This window comes from Dasypus novemcinctus, chromosome 31 (genome assembly GCF_030445035.2).
Source record: "Dasypus novemcinctus isolate mDasNov1 chromosome 31, mDasNov1.1.hap2, whole genome shotgun sequence".
Lineage (NCBI taxonomy): Eukaryota > Metazoa > Chordata > Mammalia > Cingulata > Dasypodidae > Dasypus > Dasypus novemcinctus.
In genome coordinates, this window is record NC_080703.1 from 26938689 (window position 1) to 26950149 (window position 11461).

The 11461-nt window shown below is 40.4% G+C and overlaps 1 protein-coding gene across 3 annotated transcripts in view; it reads left to right on the plus strand.

Annotated features, from left to right (window-relative positions):
* Nucleotides 1–11061, plus strand: part of GADL1 (glutamate decarboxylase like 1) — a 179658-nt gene extending 168597 nt beyond the window's left edge. For all 3 annotated transcript variants that reach the window (XM_004470877.4, XM_071212843.1, XM_058290584.2), the window contains one exon: nt 9113–11061. In XM_004470877.4, the coding sequence (XP_004470934.1) occupies nt 9113–9286 (174 nt within the window). In that variant the 3' untranslated portion in view covers nt 9287–11061. The remainder of the gene's footprint in view (nt 1–9112) is intronic.
* The last annotated feature ends 400 nt before the right edge of the window (nt 11062–11461 follow it).

An 11461-nucleotide genomic window follows, 5' to 3' on the forward strand; every position in this document is an offset into this window, starting at 1 on the left:
TTTTTTCAATTGAAGCTAAATGGAAAATAGAAGTGTTTGAGACTTTGGGATCCAATATGGGGATTTGGATGACCTTACATTCACTGGATTGTGAAAAGACCACCATAATATTTTAGTTGTAGAGACGGATGCAAGGGGGCTTAATGAGCAAATAAAGGGATTGCCTGCTTTGTTCTAAGTCTAGTCTTCCATTCCTACAGAACAGAGCCTTCAAGGCTGACTGTGCAGTCTCTCCAGGATAGCTTTTCTCAGATTGTTTTTTTTTTTTTAGTTCATTTTTTTGTCTTTATTTTTTTAATGTTACATTAAAAAAAATATGAGGTCCCCATATACCCCCCACCCCCCTCACCCCACTCCTCCCCCATAACAACAACCTCCTCCATCATCATGAGATATTCATTGCATTTGGTGAATACATCTCTGAGCACTGCTGCACCTCATGGTCAATGGTCCACATCATAGCCCTCACTTTCCCGCATTCCACCCAGTGGGCCATGGGAGGACATGCAGTGTCAGGTAACTGTCCCTGCAGCACCACCCAGGACAACTCCAAGTCCCGAAAAGCCCCACATCACATCTCTTCCTCCCACTCCCTACCCCCAGCAGCCACCATGGCCACTTTCTCCATACCAATGCCACATTTTCTTCAATTACTAATCACAATAGTTCTTGAAGAGAATATCAGTAAGTCCACTCTAATCCATACTCTATTCCTTTCCTGTAGACCCTAGAATGGTTGTGTCCACTCCACATCTATATCAAGAGGGGGCTTAGATTCCACATGGATGCTGGTTGCAACCCTCCTGCTTCCAGCTGTAGGCACTCTTGGCTCCCTGGTGTAGTGGTTGACCCTCTTCACCTCCATGTTAGCTGAGTGGGGTAAGTCCAATAAACCAGAGTGTAGGAGTTGCAAGTCTGCTGAGGCTCAGGGCCTGGCTATCACATGGCCAGTCCAGAGATTCAGGTCCCCCGGGCATACATTATACCCCAGCACCAACCACAGTTCCAGCAAAAGTAACAGGAGAGACTTGTGGACAAAGATCACAGCTGAGTCCAGCTCCATCACACAGAAACACAAACTCCAAAGTAGGGCCAACTGACATGGCACTGAACTCCATCTGCTATGACCACAGAACCTGTGGGTCTCCGCAGTCCTCAGAAGAACCAATACCTGGGGTTGTATCTACTTTATCTGTCCCTGGGACTCTGCTCAAGTGTGCATAAGGGCAACCCCTCTGATAACATCCTGGCTCTTTTTGGAGACTCATAGCCATATAAACTCATTTGTCCTTTCCATTTCCCCCTTTTATTCAGGTCAAAAAGCATTTTTAACTCCTGGTATTATATGTAGATTGAGATATTCTGCTGGTCCGAGTTGACCTTTTTATTCAAGGTCATTTTCTAGTTACATCATCAGCTGGTACTTGGTAGTAATCCCTCGGTGCCAGGGAGGCTCATCCCCGGGAGTCATGTCCCACGCTGGGGGGAAGGCAACACATTTACATGCTGAGTTTGGCTTCAAGACTGGCCACATTTGAGCAACATGGAGACTCTCAGGAGGTAACTCTTAGGCACCCTGCAGCTCTAGCCCTTGTTCTTATTTCAAGTGCACAGGCTCACAAGCATAGTCATTAGTATCAAGGGCTCATTGTTGGACATTCCTTCTTTTTTGGTCTTTGCCGCTGCACTTGGGGGATTGTTGCTGTTCCTTTAGGGACTGTGATAGAGCTCCCCTGTCTAGGAACTCAGCACTCCCTCAATTGTTGTTTTGAATTGATTGACCTTCAACTTGTGAGGACTGTGGCTACTGTCTGCCAAGTACAGTAAGGCAAGGAAGGAAGACCTCATGAGCCCACAGTTGCTTCCTAGACAGCTGTCGCATTGGTCTGCGCCCTCCTGAGGAAACCTGTGGAGGTGCATTCAATGGTTTGAGCATGCCAGTCCTTCCCTGGGACTGGAGATAATCCAGTAGATTTCTGGTGTGATTTACACTTTGACTTCCTGCCCCTGCCTGATCCACAGCACATGTCTACCTGGCTGCAGATATCTAAGATGTCCCAAAACTGAAAAAAAAAAAAAAAAAAAAAAAAAAATCCATGTGACTTAATAAGGGAAGAAGTTGGAGTCTCAGAAATAGTTTTGGGTTGAATGCCAGGTACAAAGTATGAACATTTCATACCAACTCTCTCCATGAACTAGTTTTGAATGTACTACTCCAGAGAGACTGCCTCAAATTAATATGGAATGTGTGTGTGCATTAGGAATCCAGATTATTTGGGAATAAAGTATAAAGCAAGTTACTTTTTGTGATTGTTCCAGAATAATTGTGCTGGAAGAAGGCCACAGTGGCCTCCCTGCCTATCCATCTGTGGCTCTGGTTTCCTTTTCTGCAGGAGAAGGGATAAAAAGACATTTATCTTGTCCTGGTTCAATGCAGAATTTCTGAGAGAAGCCCAATGAACATAATTTTCTGCACACTTTTTCCTTTGGAGGAGAAGTTTTTATATATCATGAGGTATTGTTCATTTAGACAGGGGAGTTGGCAAACTATGGTCTGCATGACAAATCTAGTCCATTGCCATGTGTGTGTAGTCCATGAGCTAATAATGGGTTTCACATTGTAAAGGATTGAAAAATAAATAAAGAATAATATAGTGTTTCATCACATGAAAATTTATGAGAATCAAGTTCCATTGTCTCTAAATAAAGTTTCATTGGATCATAGCCATGCTCATTTGTTTGTATATTGCCTATGATTGTTTTTGTGCACCAGTGGCAGGGTTGAGTAGTTACAATAGAGATTTTATTGTTTTTAACTTAACGTATTACTACCTGGACCTTTACAGAAAAAAGTTTGCCTCCCCTGACTTAGAACAACTAAAATTCAAATATAGCAGCTGACTTAGCCCCATGATTTTACTTTCCTCAGTGTTGAATGGCTTAATCATGCTTTGGAACAAGTAGTTCTGGTGTGGCAAAACACTTTGTCTGTTCTAAGAAATCAGAAGAGGCCAAAGAGGTGTGAAGCTGAATGTACATGCAGAAGAATTAAAACTATTTCACATGACTTTTTATAGAGAGAAAAACACTGTAGATAATTTTCTGCATTTGATACAACCCTCTTTGGGGAAAGAAAATCTTAGGGAAAAATTTAATTACAATAAAACTCTAGTAGGCTCTTCTCCAGTTTATTAGCCTGCCTGCCCACCTTATGCTTTCCCTCCATGATCTGCAAATCATTATGTGCACAGCCTCCCATTCCTAAAGAATCTTTGCTACCTAGGAGAAAATGGAACATAGACGAATTCTATTGAATTTGAGAAGATGGCCTTAAAATCCGGAGCTTTATGAGTACCTGTGCAGCGAGCTGAGTACTGCACGGCAAGCCAGAGCACATGCAAGTGAGTCATGCAGCAAGACGATGATGCAACAAAAGAGAGATGAAGGGGAAAATCAAAACAAAATGCAACAGAAACCAGGAACTGAGGTGGCGCAGGTGACAGAGAGCCTCTCTCCATATTGGGTCCCCTAGATTGAATCCTGGTGAAACCTAGAGGAGAAAAATGAGAAGAGAAGACAAAAAGAATAGATACAGAAGATCACACAGTGAATGGACACAGCAAAAAAACAGCAGGGTGGGGGGAGGCAGAGGGGGAAAATCTAGAACTTTAGGAGTGTCACCTTGTTCATGTTAGGAGATGATTTAGCAAAATGCTAATCTCTTTGGATTTATTAGAAGCTCTGAGTGTTACCACTATCCAGGCTCATAGTAGATGCTTATGCAGTCTTTTCCCTCATATTTTCTGTAAAAGGCTTACCTTCTTTAATTATGGGTTTGTCTTCTCAGCCATCCTGGGTGTTTTATGGATGACAAATGTGACTGTTTCAAAGTTGCATAGCAAATGATGGGAAATTTTGACTGAAGATCCTAAAGTCAAGCACATTCTTTGATTCATTTACTCAAAAATCTCTGGACTAGACTTTGAAGAATTCATTTAGAGGTTTCATGATTGGGTTCATATTTTCACTGAAATGTCAGCATAACTGAAGCAATTCCAAGAAGCAAGTGGGAACTGGTTAAGTATTCCATGTCCTCGTGGTATGGTGGAATGCAACACCACCATTCAAAATGATTCAAAATGGTGTGCAAATCATGCCCATAAGTGAAAAAGATGCAAAACACCATCAAGATTCATGGCTATAAGCATGTACAAATTGCCAAGGGAGCTAAAGCAGAGCAGCAATCCTCAAAATGTGGTCACCAGGCCCATGCAGACATGCAAAATGGTTATTGCAGTTGCAATGAGTAAATGATAGAAATTGAGAGTCATCATTTAGAAACTTTTACAGAAACTGAACAGAATAACTTTACTATTGGTTTAAAAAAATTTTTTTAATTGGGCTTTTAATTTTTATGCCTTTTTAAATTTTCATTTTTTAGAAAAATTTCATTTCTCTATTCATTTTTACTGTATTTCATAAAGTAGTCTGCAATGCATTGGAAGAAATAAATCCCCATAGATAGTGTGAGAAAGACTTTGAGTCTTGGGGGAAAAAAGCATGTTGTTAACATTAAGTATGTGACATTTTTTAAAAAGACGTGTCATTTTATAGACATTACAATTTCATTTTCATCAAAGGCTCTGATGGTGCCTGGTCAGTTGCTTGTTATCAAATTGCTATACTTGTCCAGAATGAGAGAGTCAGGTGCTTTTTTCCCCTTGGGTTTAAGCAGCTTTTAAATATCAAATGCTGTTTTGTGCTGCAGGGATATGACAACAAAATTCTGCTTAAACAGACTAAATCATTGCTGGAACATAATTTAAGGGGGAAAAAAACAGCGGTCCTACAGAAATGTGTAGATTAAGTTGCTGTGCAACCAAATAGAAATGTCAGGATCTTCCTCCACTTAAGATGCAGGGACCAGTGCACTGGGGCACGAGAAGAGAATTTGATTTACAATTTGAAGGAAAACTAGCAGTAAAATAATTGAGAGCTGGAAAGCAATCTCACTCCTGCTAAATTGCTTCCCTCCATGCATGCTCCATTTAGGGGCGATATTCAGATGCTTACATTTAGTTTGTGCATATTTTCTTTTCCCTGCGATAATTCCATCCTTTTGGATTAGAACCGTTTCTCTGCTGTGCTCAGCAACAGAGAATATCTAAATTACCTGGCATTGGATTATGCCTCAAGCTTTGTAAATAGAAAAATGGATGAATTTTTTTTAACTGCAGAGTCAATACATTGATTGTTAATAAGAACATCTGTGGCCCCCAAATTGCAAAAATTATAGCTCCCCTGCACGTAAGTGCTAACATGAGTTACCAGGAATCAAGCAAATCATAAAAGGCTGGTCCAATATCTTTTAACAACAACAACAGCAATGAATTGTAACAGATTTAAGAAGTACCTGCCATGGTGTTGCTTATGGCTTGCCTTCCCTATGAAGCAGTCATAGAAATATAATAAATAAATTCATATTGTACTCTCAAACTCTTAGCTGATTCTCTAGTCACAGAGATATGTCATAATTTCTTTATAATCTTGGGAATCAGTTACAAAATTTAGCATAGGATTTTGTGTTTTATTTCTATTTCTCCCCACCACCGCCTCTTGCTCTCTGCGTCCATTTGCTGTGTGTTCTTTCCATGTCTGCTTGTCTTCTCATCTCTCTCTTTAGGAGGCACCAGGATCTGTTCCCGGACCTCCCGTGTGGGAGACAGGCACTCAATCACTTAAGCCACTGCAGCTCCCTGTTCTGTGGCGTCTCTCACTGTCTCACCTCTGTGTTTCACTTTGTCGCGTCATCTTGCTGCAGCAGCTCTCTGCAGCGTGCGCCGTAGGCTCTCCACGGCACGGGCCAGCTTTCCTAGGAGTTTGGTTCTTATGTTGAGTGTTTTGCCCATGGAAGCGCATTAGGATCAAGAAATGAAACATTCAACATACCTTTATATTAAAACACCCAAGGTTCCCTCTTAGATTCACCCTTCTCACTCACATTAGAAAATAGTTTTGATTCATTCAAATGAAAGGCAGCCCAGATTGTTTCATTTTGATGATCGCCTCATGCATACCTCAGACACACCGTAAGCTAGCATCAACATTCTAATGTTCTACAAAGATAAGGAGTGAAATAATGTTTGATGGAAGAAACAAAGGTCTTGAAAAAAACGCAAATTAAACTGGAGGCAAAAACATGCCTGTTTTAAAATCGAAATTGGCTAGAAGCCAGGGCCATTTATACCCTGGGTACTAGGAGGAGGGTAGAGGTGAATATGAAGGGAAATTTTGATTAAAAAAAAAGAATCTACAAACCGCAAGCTCTAAGCTCTAAAACTAATAGCCGGTGGTGCTCCTGGCCTGACGTTGATGCCATGTGGCGCAGATAGAAATCTTAATATTGATTAGCACTGATGCAGTTCTGTTTTTCCTTCAGAACCTCAGTTTACCTTCGAGAGGTCACTTGTTCGTTGAATCAAAAATGAATGTGCCTTGGGCCTGAGCCTATGTTATATTGCAGCTTTGCATTGTTTCGTGATGAAATCGGGTGATTCTAAAAGGACTAAATGGTAGTAGGTTAGAAGTATCAATTACACACAAAAGTGCACAATCACGCAGGCACATGCCCACATGCACACTTTTATGCAAACACACATGCACACACCCCCTTCACATCCATGTACACACCAGACACCCTCCTACCTAAGGTGATCAGGATTACCCGTTAAAGCAAAGAATCCTTTAAAAAGTGATGCCTACATAGCCTCAACCTTTTAAGTTAAAAAACACGTCCATTTACATTTATTTCTTAATCCTTTGAGGGAAAGGCGAAACTTTTCTTGACTAGATGAGTAGAGTGTCCTCCACCGTTCCCACGTAAATCATCCGTCGTATCCAATATGGGTTTCCTTATGTGGCGTGAGTACTCAGACACCTGCGCAGCCATCTGAGTGCAGAATCAATCTGGATTCTTCAGGTTTTGTTTTACAAACTTTTACAGTCCCCTTGCCATACCTAATTTGGCAGCAGTAATATTTAGCAACCCCCAGTTATCTTGGTTTTTGTGAAAATAACTCTTTTTGCCTTCACCTTTAATTTCTTTACCTTTTGTTTCACTAGACTTTACAATTCTAATAACAAGACTACTTCCATAAACAGCTTTGGAAGAAAACTCAGCTGAGGCTTGGAGGACATATGAATACAAATGTTGAGAGTGGATAAATGTAGCTGTAATAGAGTTGCGTACCTATCTCAGTGCACCCTGAGCATTCGCCACTAAGTTATACAGAGAGAAAAGAGGGTGTTGTTTAATTTTTAAAAAATAGAGGTTTTTCTAACCTCTAAAATCTCAGTAAAAAATTTTTGACACCTTTCCAAACTTATAGAACTTGATGGTCCACATTTTTTCACTAACTTGACCTCTAACTTCATCTTTTCCTTCATTTGTTTTTTTCCTTTATGCCCATATTTTTTTTCTTTTCATTCTTATTATATTGTAAGAGAACATCCATCCTTTGCTAGAATGACAAAGCAATGGTGCTGAATAGGAATTTCTGTTATTGGCACTGTTATGGGCATGGTGTAGTCTATGATTTACAAGACTTTGTTCCCAAAATTAGGCCATAAGGGAAAAAAGTGTTGAGTTAAAATTACCCCGAACATCCCTTGAGAAGGCTCCAGGGTTTGAACCCAACACATCATATCTCCAGAGTTGTAACTAATTTTTCATCCAGTTTGGAATGCATAAGATGGTACTGAGCCTCAGAAGGTACTTGGACTTGTCTTCAGGCAGGTATCTAACAAAAAATTAGAGATGTTCAAAAAGTAGAGCGGTATGGAATCGTCACACGCTGAGTATCTTGGAGGAATTGAGAATTAGGCCCCTCATCTGAGAGGTTTAAAATCACATTCCCTTGTTGCTATTTCTATGTACTTTTCTCCCTTCTGGGTCATCTAACTCTCATCTCACCTTCCTGAGAAGATAAGGACAGAAACTCATCATAGCCCCTTTTACACATTCACGTGAGACACACTCAAACATGTTCCAAAGAGTTAAAATAAAATTGAAATGGAAAACCTTTGACTTTATTTTGAAACCAATAAGAATGCATTCCTAATTTTTAAATTCAGAGTGCTAAAAATTAATTTCCTTTTTTTTTAAAGTTCACAACCTAGCTCTTGGGTGGTCACACTGCGGATTTTAAAATGGACTTGTTTTCCAGGTCATTCTGAAATTGGACACGTTTTTTGAAATATGAAACTTTTAGGAAAATACACACATTCAGGTAATCAGTGTCCACACTTCTTGTGTCAGCTAGAAATCAGGAAAATATGGGCTTCTTAATTTTATTACACCTATGCAACTCTTAATAAAAGACAGAATACTTATATTTCACATATGAGGATTATATCAAACTACCATTTTCTACTAGGGCCTTGATGAATTTCCCAATCATAATAATTCACAGAAAGGCATAAGTTTCAATTCCTAATGATTAAATGATTAGTCTTTGAACTAGAATGGCGTGTGATACCCACATCAGTGTTTTCCTTGGTAGACTATCAATGCAAGGTTGGGTTTTCTCCCTTCTATTACTATTTTGCTTAGAAATTAGTAACCAACTTCCAGATGGTTGAATTTTTTAGTTCAGACAAATTTGGGAGTGTAAGCTTTGCCCCTTTGGGGACTCTGACCCCGAGGACACATGACTTGTTTTTAATGAGGCAGCATTGCATAGGGGTTTGGACTTCAGAGCATGGCCTTCAGCTAAGACTGCCTGGTTTTAAGGCGCTCTCCCACTTACTAAACATGTGGCCTTGGGCTAATAATCGCCCTGTGCCTCAGTTACCTCATTTATAAACAGTCATATTGATAACATCTCCGTGTTGGGGTTACTGTGAAAATTACATGAATTCATGTATCCAGTGCGCTTCAATCAGTCCTGATACGTCATACGTTCTCAAAAAATGATGATTAATATTCTCATGAACCTGAGAATGGGATCCAAGGCAGTGGGTGCCCAGGAACCATTGAATGACGGGTCGAAGAATGGTTGGAATGCTCTGGCGTTCTGGACCTTCACCTCCTCCCCTCCTCTCACCCATGCAGGTGGCCCCCGTCATCAAGGAGAGGATGATGAAGAAGGGAAGCCTGATGCTGGGCTACCAGCCCCACCGGGGCAAGGTCAACTTCTTCCGCCAGGTCGTGATCAGCCCTCAAGTGAGCCGGGAGGACATGGACTTCCTCCTGGACGAGATCGACCTGCTGGGTAGAGACATGTAGCTGTGGCTTTTGGTCCCCCATAGGCACCGATCCTGTCCTGGGGAGGGTTATAGAACCGGGGGATCTGGAGACACGGTAGATCTCAACACTTTTGATGAGAAATAGGAAATAACTCCCAACCCAGGCCCAGCAAAACCAAACTGCTAAGCAAATAGTGTTAAGGGCTCTCTAGATGCCTGGGTTATTGTTGTGCTAAAGGATGAAGAAAGGATTTGATTTCCTAAAGATTTGTCCTGGGATGCAGCATGGATAAGACTTAGATTTAGTAACCCCCATTGTGGGTCCTGGGTTCTCAGCTTTCATTGCTCTTTAAAATACCCAAAAACTAATAGTTTAAGGCAGTGGGTCACGAAGTGTGGTCCCTGGACCAGTAGGATCAGCATCACCTGGGAAGTTGTTAAACATACGAATTCTCAGCCCCTCTTCAGGCTGACGAAATCATAAACTCTGAGGGGAGAGCGCAGCAGTCTGTGTTTTAACCAGCCCTCCAGGTGATTCTGCTGCGTGGTAACATCTGAGAACCTTTTGATGCCTCTTAATCACTCTCATGTTTTATCAGAAAAGAGATAACTAATATTTTAGTGGCGCCTGAGCTAGTCTTTGAAAATATGGCCGTGGCATCTATAACATGAAATTTAGGAACAACAGAAGCACATTAAAACTATTTTTTAAAAGAGAGATTAGATGAGGTATTTTTTTTTAGAATAATTGTCTTTTATGTAAGCTGAATATGTATTCCCCAAAGTAAAAACATAGCCATTACCTATTCTAATTTATCTACATTAGAAATAAAGATAAAAGGCAAGCACTTTGTAGGGTGGGCCTTTCAATCAAAGAACAATAAACTGAATTTATGTCCCCAAATCATTTGTGTCACTTACAGAGGGGACATTAGATATATATTGCCCTGTTTCCCTCTTTTAGCCTGAGAGGTCCATTTCTTCACTTGTTCTCTGCCTCATAGGGAATAACCAGAATAAAGTCGATGGTTGAATGACATTCTCTTCCTCAACCTTTGAAAGTCAGTATGGAACATTAAGTGGTTTCTATTGAGCAGAGAATCTGAGAATCTGGGAAAGAGGGGCCTTTCAATGGAACAACCTCCTCCATTTCTCCTGGGAATGGATGATGGAGAGTCCATCTCTGCTCCTGATCCTAGACTTTTAGGAGAATTTATTCAAATAATAAGTGAGCAGCCTTCAGAGTTGAAGGTGGAGAGCCCAATAAGGGTAAGATGCTGACTCTAATCAGAGCTCAGCGTTGGAAGGTGAATGATTGAAGAATGTGCAAGGGTTGGACTTAGCAATTCAGTTACCTTTTCCAACTCCATTGTTAACTCGGTCATGTACGTTTTGAAGAACAAGCGCTGATGTATAATTCTATTTGCTTTTATTCCATATTCTCATTTTCAGTATCTCCATTGGTCAAAGATATTTTAATCTGTCTAGATATTTCTAATCCTCTCATTATAGCAGTTTATGTATGTGTTTTGCATTCCTTGTTGCCTTTTTGTTAGATGTCAACATAAAATATTCCCGAAATGGATGTTTGCAATAATTTAGATTTCATGAAATGAAAAGTTGTATTAGCCCATATTTAGTGTTGTTGACTTTTCTTTTCCTGTCATCTCCTCTTTACTGGATTGTACCCTATGCATTTTAGAGTTGCACTGGACTCTGTTGGTATTTTCGCTACATGATAAGAGGAAGTAGTTTGGAAGCTGTCTGTCTTTTAGTTAAAAACTTGAATAAAATGGAAAAAGCAGTTAAAGCAAAGTATGGATTTGTCTCTTGTTTAGTCTCTCTTCATCCAGCTGCTAGGCAAGTTATGTAACACTCCTGCTGTGCTTTTTTATGAAAGATTACAGTGAGCCCTTTCAGCAATGAAAAACAGCTACTACCAGATAATTTGAAAATTCCATTCCTTTCTCCTTTTCTGAAATGCTCAGATAAATCACATACCAAATCACTTACTTGACTGAATGGCCACAATACTCTTAGTAAAAGATTGATTATAAGTCATGAAATATAGTTACTGTGTGCCTACTTTGTCCCAGGCACTGCCCTAGGTGCTGGGGGCGTACAATGGATAAAATAGACCACGTTTCTGTATTCTGGAGCTTCCATTCTGGTGGAAGTAAATATAGGTCAGGGTGTAATAAGTGTTTTGAAGAAA